General features: G+C 58.5%; 8 protein-coding genes across 8 annotated transcripts; all 8 read right to left on the reverse strand.

Annotated features, from left to right (window-relative positions):
* Nucleotides 1–1,363: 1,363 nt before the first annotated feature.
* Nucleotides 1,364–2,911, reverse strand: LPMP_130990 (hypothetical protein; the record flags this gene model as incomplete). Its single annotated transcript, XM_010698878.1, has 1 exon — nt 1,364–2,911. The coding sequence occupies one exon, from the start codon at nt 2,909–2,911 to the stop codon at nt 1,364–1,366; it is 1,548 nt and encodes a 515-aa protein (XP_010697180.1).
* Nucleotides 2,912–4,095: 1,184 nt separating this feature from the next.
* On the reverse strand, nt 4,096–4,365 carry LPMP_131000 (DNA-directed RNA polymerase I subunit, putative; the record flags this gene model as incomplete). The annotated part of the gene is made up of 1 exon (XM_010698879.1): nt 4,096–4,365. One exon carries the CDS (start codon nt 4,363–4,365, stop codon nt 4,096–4,098), a length of 270 nt encoding a protein of 89 aa, XP_010697181.1.
* A 1,251-nt stretch (nt 4,366–5,616) lies between these two features.
* On the reverse strand, nt 5,617–7,392 carry LPMP_131010 (hypothetical protein; the record flags this gene model as incomplete). Its single annotated transcript, XM_010698880.1, has 1 exon — nt 5,617–7,392. One exon carries the CDS (start codon nt 7,390–7,392, stop codon nt 5,617–5,619), a length of 1,776 nt encoding a protein of 591 aa, XP_010697182.1.
* A 1,200-nt stretch (nt 7,393–8,592) lies between these two features.
* On the reverse strand, nt 8,593–9,828 carry LPMP_131020 (hypothetical protein; the record flags this gene model as incomplete). The annotated part of the gene is made up of 1 exon (XM_010698881.1): nt 8,593–9,828. The coding sequence occupies one exon, from the start codon at nt 9,826–9,828 to the stop codon at nt 8,593–8,595; it is 1,236 nt and encodes a 411-aa protein (XP_010697183.1).
* A 735-nt stretch (nt 9,829–10,563) lies between these two features.
* LPMP_131030 (hypothetical protein) lies at nt 10,564–11,526 on the reverse strand (the record flags this gene model as incomplete). Its single annotated transcript, XM_010698882.1, has 1 exon — nt 10,564–11,526. One exon carries the CDS (start codon nt 11,524–11,526, stop codon nt 10,564–10,566), a length of 963 nt encoding a protein of 320 aa, XP_010697184.1.
* Nucleotides 11,527–12,456: 930 nt separating this feature from the next.
* LPMP_131040 (calmodulin, putative) lies at nt 12,457–13,110 on the reverse strand (the record flags this gene model as incomplete). The annotated part of the gene is made up of 1 exon (XM_010698883.1): nt 12,457–13,110. The coding sequence occupies one exon, from the start codon at nt 13,108–13,110 to the stop codon at nt 12,457–12,459; it is 654 nt and encodes a 217-aa protein (XP_010697185.1).
* An 801-nt stretch (nt 13,111–13,911) lies between these two features.
* LPMP_131050 (hypothetical protein) lies at nt 13,912–15,438 on the reverse strand (the record flags this gene model as incomplete). Its single annotated transcript, XM_010698884.1, has 1 exon — nt 13,912–15,438. The coding sequence occupies one exon, from the start codon at nt 15,436–15,438 to the stop codon at nt 13,912–13,914; it is 1,527 nt and encodes a 508-aa protein (XP_010697186.1).
* A 1,333-nt stretch (nt 15,439–16,771) lies between these two features.
* Nucleotides 16,772–17,128, reverse strand: LPMP_131060 (outer arm dynein-like protein; the record flags this gene model as incomplete). Its single annotated transcript, XM_010698885.1, has 1 exon — nt 16,772–17,128. The coding sequence occupies one exon, from the start codon at nt 17,126–17,128 to the stop codon at nt 16,772–16,774; it is 357 nt and encodes a 118-aa protein (XP_010697187.1).
* Nucleotides 17,129–18,282: the final 1,154 nt, after the last annotated feature.

Below are 18,282 nucleotides of genomic sequence, written 5' to 3' on the forward strand. Positions count from 1 at the left end.
GGCCAGTAAGAGACGAAGAGGAGGAGGAGGAATGGGAAAGCGGATTGGCTGGTTCGTTGGGAAATACACCAACGGAGACAAACCTCTGAACTACTGCAGAGGTCGACAGATTCGAATGAGGGAGAGAGAGAGAGAGAGGGGGGTGGAGATGGTGGAGTGTGAATGGAGTGGCGATCACGGCGGATGGTGGCGGCAGAGGAAGCGCACACCAGGAGAGACCTTCAAGCACCGCAAGGCGATGCTAGAAGGCGCTTTTCAACACCGAGGTTGAATAGACCATGATATGCAGCGTGGGTTGTGCGTGTGGTGATGGTCATGAGCTTCCGTGCGTACGACCGAGACACAGGGGCAGACTCCCCTACGAGCACGAGGTCAGCCTCAGTAGGAGAATCCACGACCCCCTTTCCCCGCAGCCTATTTCGTTCTGTCCTTCCCTTTCAAAAATGTGCGTCACAGCCGAGCGTGCCTTCGCCCCTGCCGCTGTCTGCCTGGACTGCCGGGGAGGCGAAGAGAGGGAGAGAGCGCCACAAACGTCCACCCCCTGCTCTACCGGCGTGTGTGTCATCACCGCCCCCCCTCCTCCTTCCTCACCTACTAAACAACACCCCATACACACATGCAGAGTTAACACATGAGCAGCACTCTCCCCACCCCGCCAAACCAGTCACCAACAGACATGCATGGAGATCAAGCATGTTCCCCTCCCTCACTCTTGCCCCTTCGCCTCACCGTTTGCCAATCAATGGGCAGAGGGCATGCGGAAGAGGCGAGCACTGAGGCGCTGGGCCTTGCCGAGTGTGTGGCTTCTGTGTGGGTAACTTAAGGCGTTAGGGGAGGACTGAAAGGGAGAGAGCAAAGGCGAGAGAGCGAAGAGAAGGCAGAGAAAGTGCGCCTATTTTTACATCAGAAGGTGCTGCCAGCACCCTTGTACGACGCATGCGAGCGTGCAGATACAGCGAGAAATGAGTGCCTCGACTTGAGCTCGTACGCCGCAACAACAGACAAAGCCGAGGGCTACTGAGGTCACAGCCCCAGTCACAGACGCGGGCGGCACAGTAAGAGGGAGCCGCACCACACGCCCCCACAAACAAAGTCGCGGGGATACTCTTACATCCATAACGCAATCACCCTCTGTGCCCCACACCTGACGGGGTGCAGGAGGGTGGTAAATCGCGGCCCACAGAGAAAGCCAACCCCCAAAACGAGAGAGGGCGGGTGAATGGAAAAGATAGATGGACGCTGTCGCCGCTGAGGATCACACGTCCGGTTCTCTTCTGCGTCTTGGCCCGCCAGCACCATCAAGACCCCCCCCCCCCCACACACACAAGCACACACAAGCACACGCTCGCTCAACACACAGTCTTCACTGCAGCTGAGTGGCTTTGCGATACAGGAAGGGGTCCATGTCTGCCGGTACCACGGAGTCGATGTAGGCCCGATACCGCGCATCGTCCGCCTCCTGCTGGGCCTGCTGCTGCTGAAACTCGAAACGACGTGCCTCAACCGCGCGGTGCACGTTCTCGCGCTTCTCGGCGGCCTGCAGCTTCTGAATGCGCTCTATGCGCAACGCCTCGGCGCGACGGGCGGCGGCTTCCTCGGCCTCCTTTGCCTTCAGCTGCTCCGGGTAGCGACGCATCTCCTCCATGTACGCTTTTTCCTCGGCCTTGTTCAGGAAGCCGGCCGCAGTCGTGGCAGCGCCGTGGCGTCGCAAGCTTTCCCCGTTGATGCCGTCGCCGCAACCAACATCACCGCGTGCCTCTGCCGCCTTCTGTTCCTCTAACTCTAGCCGCTCCTTCTCCATCTCGAGGCGATGGATGTGTTGCTTCTCCTTCTGATTCGCGTCACTGTCGTACAGCCTCTGCAGGAAGCTCTGCCCCTTCTGCTCGAACACATCCTGGGTGCGATAGATTGGCAGGTTCTCCGGCCTTGCCTCGTCCAGGTACCGCTGCAAGCCTGCCTTCTTGCGCTCTTCGAACGCCGCTTGCTTCTTCTGCTGGTGTTCGAGAACCCAGCGCTTGAGGCTATCCACCTTCTCCTCCTCGGCCCGCAGTGCAGCCTCGTCCTTAGCATTTTCGGTCACACGAGTCCGCAGCTTCTGCGATTTGGTCAGTGCGGCGCGCCTGTGCGCCTCGTTGTAGGCGCCGTTCTCAAGATCTCGTGCCCGACGCTGCGCTTCTTCTTCCAGCTGCTCGGCGCGCTCCTCGGCGGCCTCTTGATCGACGCGCTTGCGGTCCTGCAGCTGAGCCGCCCGCTCCTCTCGTCGTTGATTGATTTGGTAGAGTACAATTTCTAAATTGGCGTTCTTTTCTTCCATGTTGCGTTGGCGTGTTTCGAGCTTCTTGTGCAGCTTCTCGGCCTGATCGCCCCACAGCTGCAGCTGGCACTCGCGCTGAAAGTTCGCGTCTTGCTCCTCCTCCTCGCGCTTGAGCATTTGCTTGTAGGCGACCTGCTCCTCGCGACCCTTGAGTGCTTCGTGAAGCATTTTCATCGAGCGCAGATGGCGTCCGCGCGGGTCTTCTTTGAGCGCTTCCAGTTCTTGGCGCGCAATAATAGCTTTGTGCTCCTCCTTGAGTTGTTCGGCGTAGAGCTCGTCCAGCACTCTCTGACGAGCCTCTGTGGCATCCTTTGCGTCTTGCTGCGCCTGGAGAAATCGATCATGGCGTGCCTCGATCGTGTTGGGCCAGCCAGCCGCTCGAGCCTTGGACAGCTCACGCCGACGGTCTTCTTCCTGCTTCCGGGCGTCGCGCTGCTGCTGCTCCGCGGCCTGTGACCCGGCGTAGGCAAGACGATGGAAAAACGCGAGTTCGCGGTCGCTAAGGATGCCGACGCGCGTCATGTCAAGACCGCCGGCGACAGCGTTGCCATTACCGATTCGGCGAAGTGGATCCTTGCGAGCACGCGTGGCGGCCATGGGTGTCGTCGTCGACACCGCCGCAGCAGGGGTGCCCCGTGGCGGCGGCATTGTTGATAGCGACGCTTGAAGCGTGGTCGTCGCGCGTCTCGCTATACCTCCCGCACGTGCGGTCTAGGAAAGACGGGTAAGTGGTGTTGTGGGGAGGAGAGAGGAAAACGAGTGGCGGCTTGCGACGCAGACGTGCAATGCCATGCAGACCTCTTCCCAGATAAACAGCAAAAGGCAGGAGAGCACAGGAGAGAGAGAGAGAGAGAGACAACCCTCGCCAAAAGAAAGCTGAGGAAAAAGCGACGCGGACACGTGGGTGTGTGTGTGTGTTTAGGCAGCGCATTCGAGTAACGCTATGGGGAGAATCCCAACGGAGCCGGGCTAATAAGCGAGAGAGCGAGAGGGAGGGGGCAAGAAGTGGCTGTGATGGTGCTCGAAATTGATGTGTCATGGAGCGCGGGGGTTGCAGCGATGAAGGGAGGTAGAGAAGGGGAGGGGGGAAGGAGAAAAGCATGAGAACCAAGAGCAGAAAGGTGGGAAGGGGAGTGGAGCATCGACTGCGCTCACTACTCTTTCACTCTCTACCCCTTTCCTGGTGTGCTTGTGTGAGTCCAAACACCCTTCCACCACCTTCCTCTCCCCCTCCTCCGGCTCTCCTTTTCGGTTTCTATCGAGTTGACCACCGTCGCCTGGTCCTCCGGAACCGTCCCCAGCTTTCTCTCTGATGAAAGACCCACATACCCACACCCACACACACACGTTTTGCTATTTTTTTTTTTCAGCTGCATAGACGTATTCGCTCTCTCACACTCACAGCCTCGCTTTATTCCCCTGCAGCACCCCCCCCCAACGAAAGAGTAAGAGAGAGGCATTCATAGACACACCCACACACGCACACACACACACACACACACACACCGCAGCTTCTTCCACAAAGAGGGCAAAACAAGCGAGTAGCCCAGCAAAGGTAAGAGAGGGATTTGGCGGATGGTGTGGACTGCCCCGAAGACGCGCTGGTGTAACTGCCCACGCATCATTTCCTTCATGCCCTCTTCTCACCCTTCCTCCTTTCTCTCCACTGGGGTGCGCTTGGCGACTCTGGAGGGGCTGGGTAGGGGGGGCCTCTCTGCTGCCCACGGAGAGACTCAATTCACTCATCAACGTACGCAATGCACGGCTGAGCCTCGTCTCTGCTACGACATGTCCACCGCGTCGCCTTCCTCTCCGGCCGCCGTCTCTACCGCTGCAGTTCCTAGGACATTCGTGTCGGCTGGGTTGAACTTGAGGAGAAGGTCTGTCATATCTACGTGGGTGAGCATCATGCGGCGGCAGCAGAAGCGCTCGAGGTGGAAGGCGTTCATCGCGTCCTCTTCGGAGACGCCTTGGCTGACAAGGTCAAGGTAGAGAAGATACTTGTCGGCAATGACGTTGCCGCACGTGAAGCAGCGCACAGGAATGATCATGTGGGGAAGAGGCTAAGAGGAATGTGAGTTGTCTGAGGTTTGAGAGGGAGAGAGAGTTAGTGGCGTAGACCCACTAGCACACACATGGAAGGAACAGAGCGAAGGATTAAGTAGAGGGAGGGAGGGGGGGGGGCGCACCTGCACACTCAGCGCTCCACACTCTAACGTCGTGAGCGAGGTACTCGTGGCGATCCGAGGGTTTTGTGGAGAAAGGGGAGGAGCCAGACGGTGGTAGACAGCAACGGCATAACGAAGAGAAAGATAGGGTTGAGTAGTGCAGACGCAGCCACGACCATAGGCAACACAGTGAGGGGGTGGGGGGTGGTGGTGGTGGTGGTGGTGCAATGCACGATGCTTTCACTGTGCTCGTTTGTGGAGCGTACACCTGAACGCACACCTCCGCAGTTGCCTTTCAGCATAGTAGGGTGAGAGCCCCCCTGCGTGGCATAGCCAGCCCACTTAGCACGCCCGCCTCTACCGGTGGCATCCACTCTTCTTCTCTGTGCCGCTGCTTGGCTGCTTGGGCTCGATACCGTTTCACTTCAGCTTATCGGACAAGGGCAGTTTGAGAAAACCGCTTCGCTTCCCCTCGCTAGAGGAGGCCGGCGAGGCTGATGAAAGCAAAGAAAACAACAGAGGCGAAAGCAAAACGGGGAAGGCGGTGAGGGGAGGGGAGGGTGCGATGAACAGAGAAGAGGAGCTGTCCGCCTCCACCACCCCCCCTTTTGCCGTGAATATCTTGTCTTACCCGCCGACCTCCACCCCCCCTCCCCAACCAGACACATATCTACGGCCAGAACACACCACAAGGGCCCAGGCCAAAGCGGATGCTGCGGCGGCAGCACTGGGCAGACAGACGCAGGCCGGCCGACCAGCCGAGAGTCTGTACAGTAAAATTAACGGAGAAACGCGGGCATTTCAGTCCCTCAAACAGCGATGCGAGCAGAACGACACGCCCTTGAAAGATAGCCAAACATGCCAATAGGCAGAAGAGAGGCACCGCTCCAATGAACGGCGCTGCAGGGGGCCCCGAGTAGCACGAAAACACCGAACTCAAAGAGAGGCAACAACATATACAACACTGGCGCAACACATTGTCGCGGCTTCCATCAACAAGACTTTACCTGGCAGCCTATCCGCGCCCATATATACTCACACTCGCCGACGTAGTAGATAGCCCAGCCCCCGCGATAGTATGATCTCACCAACCGGGCCAATGAGCTTCACTACCACTGGTCCTTTGCCGACCTTTCACCGCGCGTTCGACTGGAGCCACGGCCGCACGTCGATCAGCAACCCTAGCACGCCAATCACCACTTCCACAAAGACTAGCCAAATCACAATCCACTCCAATCGCGCGCCATGCCGCTGCGAGAAGTCCTCGGCCAACATGGACAAGATTTCATTAGCTGCATCCAGCTTGTTGTCCAGAGCCTCAACGCGCTCGCTGATCTCGTACTCCTCCTTGGTTGCCTGAAATACAGGTTTCAGATACGAGTTCTCCCAGAAGAAGTCCGGCTGGTCCAGCAAGTCGGATCCGCTCTTCAGCATGAGTCGGTACGACAGCACCTCGCCGCGAAGCTGCAGCAGACGTCGTTCTGTGATGCTGACCGCGCCCTTTTCCCGCAGCTCGCGCGGCAGCGGTGAGCAGCTGTCAGCCAGCCCCTGCACCTGCAGCTCGATGTAGTCAATCTTGGCGGACTGTGCAAGCGCATGCGAGGCACATAGCATCAGCACGCTGCCTGTCGCCACCTCGCCGCGCCTGTACGGGATAACAAAGTGATCAAAGCGGAGGCGTGCCTTGAAATTATCGTCCACCTCCAGCGTATCGCGAGCGACGAGGTTGAAGGTGCACCATACCGGGTAGTTCTCGTTCACAAGCTTCGTCGTGTAGCGGTTGGTCATGCAATGAGCAATCGCGCTGTGTGGCAGCATGTAGTCGTTCTCCACAATCTTGAAGTACCGCTGGTCAAAGCCCCACCAGACAACGGCACCATACGGGAACACGAAGAGGTCAAAGTAATGCATGGTGCTGCTGCCAGAGCTCGACGTCGCCGCGGGAGCTTCGCCTCCTTCGCCACCCTGCGCAAAGGTGCTAGTTAATGCTCCTCCATTCCTTGCGTTGCTCCCCATCGCACCGTAGCCGTGCGAGGAGGCGAAGGCAGACACGCCGGAGTTCTCGGCTGGCGATGCGGTGCCCCTCTGTTCGAGAAGCGGGGGCGGTGATGGGCTGCTGGCGGTGTCCACGCTCTGGGTGGCATCATTCCCAACCTGCTGTGTCGCCGTTGCGTAACGAGAGCGTTGGCGATCGCGTAGGCCTACCAGCGTGTTCGCGATGTCGCCCGCGTTCGCCCCAACATTCACAAAGGAGGACTGCGCGAAGCGCACGTGCAGGACATCGAAGTCAAACTTTGTGTAGTACCCTTGCGCACGGTAGTAGGCTTCCAGCTTGCCCAGGTGCAACTCGTCCGCAACGCAGAGGTAGCCGACACGACCGACTGGGCCAGGGTAGCTCGCTGCATCCTCCAGGCCAGCGCGGCCTGGCTTGGTCCACGTCCCACCCGCGCGGCGGCGTGACAGGAGAGTGACACTGCATGTTGTGTTGGCGAGGCCGGAGTCTGACCAGTAACCACTCGCCGCCGCATTGCTACCGCCGACACGGTAGCTGTGGCGGCTGTTCGACCGATGCTGACGATGCCTACCCAGAAGTGGCGACACATCAACACGACGGCCACGGACGTCACCACCGACCACATCCACATCACTCAGCGCCAGCAGCGCTGCCTCATCATCGTCCTCGAGATTCTTCAGTTCCAACAGCGGCCGCACAGTCTGCTTCTCCGCGTCGTACTGGAGAAAGTGACTGCGAGCGAGGAGGTCGAGAAGGTGTTGATACTGCTCCTCCCCCTCGACGCCAAGGATGGAGGCGACTTGCGAGACGCGCAGTGTTGTGCGACAGCCCAAGGGGCGCATGAGCTCCACGAGCTGCCTGTTTAGCTTGCTTGACGACTCCGTCTCGCTGTCCATGATTGCGTAATCCTAACCGTATGTGTATATGTGTTTCTCTCTGTGTGTGTGAGGGGGGGGGTTGGGGTAAAAAGTGCGTGGTAGAGTCGCGAGATCCGCTGAGAGCGATAGGGCTAAAGCATAACAGGAAACCCAGCATGAAGCAAATGCGAGGGCGGGAGAGGGGGGGGGTCCAGAGGGGCGTTGATGCGGCGCGGTAAGAAGGGGAAGAGGAAAGAGGGAGGGTGGAGGAGTTCGCTTGGTGTCACTGCCGCTGCGTCCACTGAATCGATAGAGTCCTAGAGAAAGGAAAGAGGGGTGTGCGGAGCACAAATGCCAACAACGACGTAACACAGGGAGAGGAAAGCGAGCTGCAAGCGAAAAACCACTGCAAGAGGAGTGTTTGCGCGTGGAGCTAGAGTAGCCTGCGACACAGGAGGGGGGGGGGCGAGGAGGGGTATAATGCTGAGTATCCTAATCGATGGAGCGATCAGGCGCGCTGATCTCAGGAGAAGGAGAGAAGAGAGTCGCACTGGCATAAAGGAGGAGGAGGAGGAGAGGGGCTGTGAGTAGTGCGAAGGAATACCCAAGAGGGATGGGGGAGAGAGGTCAAGGAGAGCGGGACACACGACGATCAGCAAAGAAGTGCACGAGCCGGCAGAGTGCCGTTGCTCCTTTCTCTCCTTGGGGACCCAATCAGCGGTTGAGAGATCCGAGAGAGGTTCACAGGGCAGCGGGCAACAGCAGAATCAGATGGGCCTGAGCAGTAGCACGGCACGATAGGCAAAAGCACACGTGCAGCCGCACCTGCAGAGCCGCCTACACGAACATGACATGCAGAGACCGAGTGTATGTATGTGTGTGTGTGTGTGCGCGTGTGTGTAAGTACTCCGCTACCATTTTCTGCAAGTTCCTTCCCGTTCTCTTGTCTCTTTCGGTATTGAACCCCGGTTTGTCAGTATGACATCGTGCAACGCACAGCCACCCACCCCCTTCTTGTGCTTCCGCTTCTTGCTAGCGGACGCGCCTCCACTGGGAAGATGCTGTATGAATGCACTCAACACGTATACACACACGCACGCGCATCTTGAGACGTGGACGAGACGGAAAAAGAGAGAGAGAGAGAGGGAGGGGACGGAGAAGAGGTGAGAGCTGAGAACGTGAAGCTTATCTCGCTCTGCTTCCGCTTCCACCCCCAGCACACCCCATCGTTGCTCCCTTTCATTTTACGCCTGAGATGAGAGATGCGATGAACGGTGCCACGGCGTTAGCAAACTCTTTCGTCTTCTCGTAATGCACAAAGTGGCCAGCGCCGTCCACCACCACCTGCGTTGCGTTGGAGAAGAAACGTGAGATCTGCTGGCGGTAATTCAGATCGTTGTACGGTGACTTACTGCCAAAGACGAACATTACAGGCAGCGTGCACGGCCGCGGCGGTGGCTGCGGTGCGGTAGCCGAGGACGCTTGCACCCCGGTCGCTACCGACGATGTGAACCAACTTGTGATGGATGGCAGGAAGCTGCCGTAGTCACTGGCGAGGACCGGCAAGTTGCACTTCCACTGCGCCGGCTTCGACATGTCTTTAGGACCAAGCACGATGTTCGTAGTCAAAAAGTTGCGCATCGCCTGGTCAGCTATACCGACCCGAATCAGCTCTGCTGTCACTTCCTCGTAGCTGTGAATTGCGTCCAGCCGCACCCTTGTCATGCGCTCGAGTGTCTCCTTGATGTTATCAGAGCCGCTGTACTCTGCCAAGGGCCGCATCGTTGATGTTATGTCTACAATGACAGCACCAGCGATGCGGCCCAGCGGTGAGATGCGGGAGGCAATACCGCTGTCCGTTGATGGTGATGAGGACGCATCGCAGTTGCTGAAGAGCACTTTGGAGATGGGCTGCGAGGAAGCGAAGTCGAACTCCTCGTGCACGGCACGCATTCCAGCGGCGCACTGACGACGGTGCTCCGCTGGCCACGCTCCGTAGGACGATGATGACGTCGTGCCCCCGTCGTCGCAGTGGTCAGCCCATGAGGTCAGCAGATAATCCTCGTTGGCCCGCCGCAGCAGCGTGCCTATCACCGCCAAGCCGCCCATGCTATGCCCAATTAAGATTGCGTGCCGTGTTGTGCACGAGGATGGGTCATGAAAGGTACGCTTCAGCTCTTGCTGCTCGCGCAGCACCAGCGCTTCGAGATCGGAGGCAAGCGCTGCGTTGGTGTGGTCGCTGCTGTGCGGACTGTTACCATGGTTGCGCATGTCCAGCGCGATCGCACGACGGAGTTTGTCGCGGAGAGCGGGGTGCTCGACAAGGTGGTGCAAGGCGGTTGCCCAGTTGCCGGAATTGCCGAGGAGGCCGTGGGCTACGTACAGCTGGCTCGCCGCCGTAGGACACACCGTCTTGGCGCTGAACACCTTCTTCGCCAAATTCACCGGGCGCACCGTGGCACCACGTTGTTGCATGCTGGAGGAATTGGTAAAGATGAGTACGGCCTTTCCTTTGCCAGTGTGTGTGTGTTGGGTGGGAGGGGTCGAAGTCTAGGCCGATGAAATGCTCTTGCGTGGTGGTTTGTTGGCTTATTTGTAAAGTGCGCATATGGGCGTGCGCGCAGACCCCAGGAGGAGAGGAGGGGAGGGGGAGGTGGGAAGGGCACTCGGGTTGAGCTTCAGTAGGACAAGCATGTGAGCAGAGGCGCAGAGGGCAATTCAGGAAGAGAAAGCGGGGGGAGGAGGGATGATGTCTTCTCTTGCCGCCCCCCTACCGCTCCTTCGCGTCTCTGTTGATGTACACTTTGAGGGTGGCTGATGACCACACAAGAGTGATCCCTAAGTGGCCCGTACGCCTCAGCATGCACGGCGGGCACCCCTACACGCAAGCGCACGAGCACATTAGAGGAGGAGACGCTGGAGAGAGACTCATGTGAATACCCTGCGAAGATCAACGAGGCAACGTACACCGGCACACCCACACCCACACACCCATATACAGGAGGAGACAGAGCTAGCCAGCAATGCCCAGAGGGTTAGAAAGAGAAGGAAAGAGGCGGAGAGAAGTGCAGCAACGAGAACAGGGTGCGCACAACCCCTCCCGCTCCCCTACACACACGCACCCACATGCAGGGGTCTGCAGTCATCCACTACCTACCCGCCCAAACACCATCGCATGTGCTCCTCCTCGTATACTTCCCTCCCCCTCCATCACAGCTCAAACCGTTCTGACGCGGTCTTGCCGCCGAATAGGTTGGCGCGCAGATTGCGGAAGTTAAAGTCATCACTCGGCGACCGATCTGCCTTGGCAAAGTAGTATGGATCCTCTTCCCACCGCTCGTAGCGTCGAGCATCGTTGTAACCCACGTCATACGCCTCGAGCAGTTCCGCCTTGCGCACGTCGCCACCTATCAGTGGAGCGAAGGCCAAGAGTACCTGCTTCGGAAAGGAAAAGTGTGTGTTGCCTATGTACCCGTGGCGGCCAAACATGATGTTGTGCCGTGCTTGGTTCCTGTTGTAGCGGTACCCAGCGTAGCTGTGTATGTAAACATGCCGGCAATACTGGTCGAGCTCGCTGCTGAGTGACATCATCGTGCCACGCAGTACGTTGTCCGCCCCCCGGAACACGCACGGCTTCTGTGTGTTTGGCGCGGTCGCCGCGATGATGTTCTGCGCGAGGTCATCGAAGTCAGTCCACTCCGCAATGTGGTGACCAAAGTAGACGTTCTCCTTTGCTTGTGTCATGTACCCCGGATCCTTGTTTGAGAAGCCGATCGTCAAGGCGAGGCGGCCCTTCACCAAGTCCACGGCGTTCCTCGGCAGAAGTTGATTGATGCCGGCCGCGATCGTCTTGATCCGCTTCTCCTCGTCCGTTACAACAAATCGGTTGTTCACGATGAAGTCGCGGATGTGCTCGAGGTTGACGGCACGCGGCCCACACGCCAGCGCCACTGCCGGCAATACCCCAGACCCCGCGCCTAGCAGGAAGCTGCTGGCCAGGAGCTCCTTCTTCTCTTGCTGCAGGTAAAGTGCTACGCCCAGGGCGTATGTGACGAGGAAACCGCCGCCGCCGAAGCTAAAGACTGCCTTCGGCACCGGTTTGCCCACCTCCAGCAACTGCGGGGTCTTCGCCCGCACCTTCGTTGCCCACTCTCGTGGATTGGTGGGCGGCATTTTGTTTTGTTTGCCTTCCTTCTACTGGAGGTGGTGGTGGTGGTGCTGGTGCTGGTGTTGGTGGGGGGGGGAGGGCAGGGGAAGTAGCGTGGCGCCCGTAGGCCTGAACCTCGTCTTCGCAGTCCAGATGCGTATGCAGTGCTCCTAAGAGAAAGTCGTGGAAGAGAGGAGGGGGGAGGGGAGGTGGAGTTGCTGGCAGATCAAGTGGGGGGAAGGTAGCTGTATACACCAAGAGAGCAAGTAGAGACCACACTCACGGTCGCTTGACCGCCACCTTCCCCCCATCACTTGTGCATCCCAGGTGCACGTGCACAGCGTTCACGCATACATGTTTGCACGCAGAGTATGCTTGCCCACCTAGAAGGAGAGGGAGAGAGAAAGAGATGGGAGGCAGGGGACGGGTCATCCGGTGATGTACGTCTTCTTGGCGTTCTTGCTTGCTGAGGAGAACTTTTTGTGTGTTTCGTTTGCTCTTCGCATTATTGTATAGGAAATTGCGGAGAAGAATGGCGCGCTCGCGTGTCGAAGGCCCTGCGCGGCTGTACCGCTATTACAATGCCGAGAAGTGCCGTGCACCGGCGTGTGAGCGTGTGTGCATGACACTCGCCAACGAGAGCGAGAAGAAAGAGAGAAAAAAGCGATCGCCGCCCACCCACCCACCCACCCTCACCCCTTCCCTTCCCTTCGCCCTGTACCCACACCAGTGACACCACGGGGGCGAAGGGAAGGGGGGGGGGGTGAGGGTGGGTGGGTGAGTGGGCGAGCCATGGTGAAAGGATTGAGGGAAAGAGGTGGGGAGTAAAAAGGGATAGGCCCCCTCTCTGCCGCCTGCACTCCCCCCTTTCAACTCACCACCCACGGTTCTCCCTCATCCCTCTTGCATTTCCTATTCTGCGTACATCATCCTCATCGTCATCGTGGTCGTCACCATCACCCCGTCACGGTGTCCACAAACTCGTAGTAGTTCACTCGACCCGTATTGTTTGGGTCAATGGCGGCCATGAGGCGATCAATCTCCTCCTTCTCGAGCTTCTGTGACCCATACGTTGCCAGGGCGTGGGCCAGCACACCTGCTGATACGAATCCCTCCGGCATGTCAGGGGATTCGAAGAGCTGGAAGGCGTTACGAAGCTGCTTGGCGGTGTAGTCGGACTGCATGCGGCGCGCCATCATGGCGGCAAACTGTGGAAAAGTCACCGTGCGCGCCGCTGCGGCGACGGCTGCCTCGTCAGAAGGGAAGGAGCCGGGCTTGCCATGTCTTCCTGCCACCCTGGCGGTCGCCCTGATCTCGTTGCTGGAGGTGCTCGCGACGCTGCCGTCATGAGTCACGGCGGCAGCTATGGGGGAGGGCTGCAGCGGCAAAGACGACGCTGAGGAGGGAGAGCTGGCACTCGCGTTGGTGGTGGACGGCAGACTGCATGTCTCCTCAAAAACTTCTTCTAGCTCCTGTTCACTTGGCTTCAGATGCAGGGTTATCATGAGCTTGCGCAGTTCCTGGAGTGAGATGACGCCGGAGTGGTCGGAGTCGACGAGGTCAAAAATTTCCTTCAACTCCTTCAGCTCGCTTTCAGAGAGGCTCTCCATTTGGTGTGTGTTTCTGTACGTCTCGGTGTAGACGGAAAGGCAGAAAAGGGGGGATTCCCAACGAGAATTCCAAGAGGAGCGGTTGCTTGCTTCTGCAGTTGAGAGCAAACACCCGCTGGGAAAAGAGGGGGAGGGAGGACAATGCTAGGAGAGCATGCAGGCGGCGGTGGTGGCGGGGGGGCAGGGACGAAGGGTGGGGGTGGGGTAAAAATAGAGGCGAGAAAACACGCTGAGGCATCAATAATGATACGCGCAGGCCGCCTCTCCCCGCACCGGATACCTCTGGGCTTTAGTGAGGAGAGACAGCAGGATGATAAGGAGAAGGGGAAGAGGAACAGTGGCGGTTGCACGGGCACAGCGGGGCCTCGGGCGCTGGTTTGCCCCCCTCGTGTCCTTTAGAGCGCCATCGTACACTCTATCACTAGCCTTTTTTACCACTTCACCAGTCACTGTCGACGCCTTGTCCTCCCCTCCCTCCCTCCCTCGCTTGACGTGCTCCGCAGCTGTGCCATTTTTCTTTTTTTTCTTCGTTGTGCTTCCTGGTTTAGTGTGCTCCGGAGCACGCTTAGTCGCGTGCTATAGAAGACACGTCTCAGTGGTCTGCTGGTGTGCATGCGCGTGATGACCACAGAGAGAGAGAAAACAGAAGAAGAACACAGAGAAAGAGAAGGAGGTGTAGCAGCTGCGGCAGCAAGCACACACATGGGGAGTGTCGCTCCACGTTGCTGGCATGGCAAGCTTTGTCTCTCTCTCGTGTGTTTCGTCTTCTTCCCCCCTCCTCTCTCTTGAGCGGGGCGCGTGTCAGAGTGTTTGCTTCAGCGTTGCGGCGAGTTGTCCCCACTGCGCCAGCCAGCCAATGTACTCCTCCTGCTCCAAGAAAAACTGCAGCTGGCACACGTACTCAGCCACCTCGTTCGTGACGCCAACGTCCATCATGACGTACTCGCTCAGCGCCTCGCGCAGCTCCTTCGACAGCTCCGTGATGCACGGGCCGGCGTAGGCAAACGTCCGTGCGTACTCGCCGCTGCGATCAAACTGCGAGGTCAGCACGTGTGCCGAGTTAAAGGATGAAGCCGTACGTCGCGCTGCGGCAGCAGGGGTGACCGGGGTCGGCTCTGGGGCATCGAAGACGTTCACTGGTGAGGCGGCACTCATCGTGGACGACTGGGACTTGTTTTCCAAAGTGCTTCCAGATCGCTGCTGGAAAGAAACGTTCATGGGCAGGCGGCGCAGCATCTCCAGATAGAGTGGCTCGCCCTTGCCGAAGACGGCGTGCTCCTCCAGCCCACGCGCTAGCTTGTTCGACACAAACTGCAGTGAGCGCACGCGCAGCTCGCTATTCGCGCACGCAAGGCGTAAAAACATGCAGCGTCCCTCGTCCCACACCCCTTCTTGTCCCGCCAGCGTTGGTGCCGGTGACGACGCCGCCATTGCGGCTTTTGGTCGCCCTTTGCGGATCAAGACGTCGAACCGCGTCCACTCGCAGATATCCACGCGTGGGTCATGCAGCGTCAAGTCAAGGCTGCGGAATGGGGCGAAGAGTGTGATGTGCATGTCAGAGCGAGCGTAGCGCACCGCATTCCTGTGACGGCCGCTGCCATCTTGTCCACGGCCACCCTCATCGTCCGTCGGTCCACTCCGCTTCGACGCGGCTTCTTCCTCCTGCGCTGCAGTGTACCGGCCCCGGTGCAGCACCCACATCTCCCTCCGCTCCGCTGCGGTGTCTTCATGGTTAGCTGAGTGCGGTCGATGTCGCCCGCCTGTGACGAGATCGTGTACGCTGCGGTACCGAGGTAGCACGTCTGATGCGACTTGTGGTGAGCCGTCATCATGGTCCGGCCTCCAGCCACTGGCTCGGCTGTCTACATAGCTGCCTTTCTTCAGGCGTGACATGGTGAAATAGCTCGACCCCGTTGTATGCAAAACCTGCCACCCACTCGGCGCAAGCGGTGGCACGGCCGTCACTCCATCCTTCATGTCCCTCGCCACCTCTGCGCGCAGCTCTTCCTGGACCACATCCGCTAGCTCACTGCACTGCGCGAAGAGTCGTCGTCGTTGATCAAGAGCGGCGCGCTCGCTTGCTGCGGTGGGGTCCGACTGCGGCGGCAGAGGCGCAGGAGATGCATCCCATCCCGCGTCGTCGTCCTCCACGATTCTTCCTCTATCTAGCCTGTCTGATCGTTGCTCTTCCATGCTGCCGAAGGCGCTGTCGCTGCAGCCACCGCCAGCGCTGCTGCCACACTGCCACTCCCCTCCATTCTGCAGTCCAGAGGAGTAATAGCGAGTTGAAACGGCCATCGCGGATATCGGCGCCTTCGCCCAGGGCATCACGCACCCCGAGACGGCGCCATTAACTTCATTGGTGCCATGCCGACAGCAGCGCAGGACTACTAGAGAGAGGTTGTGGGTACATGTCGTACAGCGCAACCCTGCCTCGTGCCGGCGGGTGTGCACCAACACGACCCGCTGTGCACGCCTAAGGGGGCGAGAAAGATTTGTAGCAGCAGCAGCAGCAACAGCACCAACGCTAGAGCAGTAATGCACGCCTGCCCCCCTGCGCGACATTCATGTGGCAGTTATGAGCCAACCCACAGACCGACACGATGGTGAAAAGAAAAGTGTAAGAGGAGAAGGCAAAATACGACAAGAGCCACCAGCGCGACGCAGAGGTCCACTGCAGACTCTTTTTTTTGTTTCCCTGCGCGTTTGAGAAAGCGTCGGGGGTGGGGGGGGGGCGATGGCGGCGTCGGTATGACGATCCCACGGAAGGCCAAAAAGAGCGGTGAGACAGTGAGGTGGGGGGGGGGAGGGAGGTGAGGGAAAAAGAGGGATGGATGGAAACGAGGGTTGTGCCGCGTAGCAGTGAATATGCAGACTCCCATCCAAGTGGACAGAGCGGACATAACGACTCATGCGCCGTACCACCGACACGCCTACAAAAGCGCTCGTCAAACACTCGCAAGGAGAGAGGCGCTATGAAATATGTAGAGGGTGGGCAGGAGTGGGGAGAAACGGTACCGGGCTAACGGGCAGCTGCAGACAAGGCAACAGAGAGGCGCGCTGCGGGTATTGCTATTGTTATTCGTGCCCCCCCCCTCTGGGGTGCCTTCACATACATAATGCGCCCGGTAACACGAACACACGCTTGGGCAGCCTTCTAACTTACCCCCTCTCTTTCCCTACCCCCATGTGCTGAGTGGGCGCCGAATGAGGATGGCACATCGTATCTGACGAGAAGGGAGAGCAGGAGTAGGTGAGTGGGTGGTATTTGCCTTTTTTCTTTTCCAGATCCAGTTCCCCCGTGATCTTTCACTACTGGTTTACATCGAAGCCGAACCCCAGCATGCACACATGCGCCCCCCCCCTACCGAGAGCGACACCAAGGGGGGCCATCATGATTGAGTGGTGAGGAGGGGAGGGAGGGGGGAGGGAAGAGGGAGATGGGCAGCTGGAGGAGAATAAAGAGAAGAAGCGAATAAGGGAAAGTGGACAGCACATATGCCTATCACACACGGAATGCACGTGAGTCGTTCACCATCACCCCCTAACTCTCTTTCCCTCTCTTCCTTCCTTATTTCTTGGAGCCCCTTTGCGCCCTGTACCGCCACTACCCCTGCCTCTCTCTTCCGCTCACTCTGGATGATGGCAGCGACGTCAACGCCTAGTCGTTCTTCAGGAAGTAGACTGTCACCAGACAGTGAAATGAGTCGTTCTCGAAAGGGACGTGCACCATACCATCCTTTGTATTGTCCCAGAGGCTAATGAACCCGGTGGAAAGCGCGGCACCGGTACGCTGCATGAACACGCACGTGACGACGTACTTGTACGGTTTCTTGAGCTCCGCGAGCTCAGTTAGGATCGAGTTAATAATGTCCTCCACCCAGCCATCTACCTTGGCGGGATTCCACTGCTCGCCCGTCAATTTTGTGCGCAAGAGGTTGCTCATATCCTCTTGGATCGATTCGCTGCTCAGGGTGCTGTTCTGTTCGAGGTTGTCCTCGGGCTCGTAGTCAGCCATGGTGGATGTGCGGGAGGAGAGCAGGGCGGGACTTGGTGATGGATGATGACGGTGGTGAAAGCTGCACCACAGGGATCTAATGTTGTATTACGAGAGAGGTGTCGCAGAGGCCACAAGGGTGAGAGCAGCAGATCGACAGAGCAGTAGAGCGAAGGAAACAGAGGGAAAAAAGAGTCGTGTGCGAGTCATAGAGAGAGAGAAGGGGCGCTCACTTGTGAGCCAACCTGCGGCCAAAAAAACACGTCGGCCGTCTCGACAGACGGGCCCACCAAGCGAGTGTGAGAGAGAAGAAGGGGGATGCCTCTGGTAGCGATGAAAGTTGTTCCCCCCCCAATGCCCTCTCCGCCGAATTCATCGATGCGCAATACAGTCGCCATTTTCTGTCCGCCTCACCGGGGGCAGATCAAGGCAAACAAATCCCAAGTGGGAAAAGGGGAAGGGGAGGGGTGAGTGTGTGGAGAAGAGCAGCAAGGAAGACCTTTGCCCTCTTCTTTGTCGCTCACGTTGTACCCGCACCGCTGTGCGCGTGCCTGTGTGTGTCTGTGCTTGCCATTTCCACCATCTAATGCTTTTTGTTTGCTTGCTTGGATGTTTCCACCCCCACCCCCCTTAGCTTTGAGTTGTTTGCTCGGCCACCACATGAGCATACCCATGATGACTCACTGGGGGGGGGGGGGGCAGCGTAGATGGGTGAGTGAGAGGAGGACGAAGGGGTAGGCAAGGAGAGGAGAGGGGAGGTGGTGGTAGTGGGACGGCCCTTCGAGAGGGAAAGGGAGAGCGCGATCACACGTAGATGGACTCTCCCGGATGCCCCCCCCTCTCTCTCTCTCTTCTCTCTGTGTATGGGCATGTCTTGGGCCTGTGTGGGGTCCTCATGGTTCTTTCAACTTGAGTCGTGCTGTTTTATGACATATTTGTGGCTGAAGAGAGTCGTGTCTGAACACCAAAACGAGAAGCACAAAGAGGCGTATGCCCACGTCTTCGCTCGCCCTCCCCCTCCCCCTCCCCACCTCGTCCAACCAAAGGCGGAAGGAAAGAGAGGGGGGGGGAGGGGACAAACGTGCAGGCAAAGACACCCACACCCACCCACACCCACCCACACACACACCCACACACCCACACATCTATATCGGCACAGGCAAACACAAGCCAAC

Source organism: Leishmania panamensis (genome assembly GCF_000755165.1).
Source record: "Leishmania panamensis strain MHOM/PA/94/PSC-1 chromosome 13 sequence".
NCBI classification, from domain to species: domain Eukaryota; phylum Euglenozoa; class Kinetoplastea; order Trypanosomatida; family Trypanosomatidae; genus Leishmania; species Leishmania panamensis.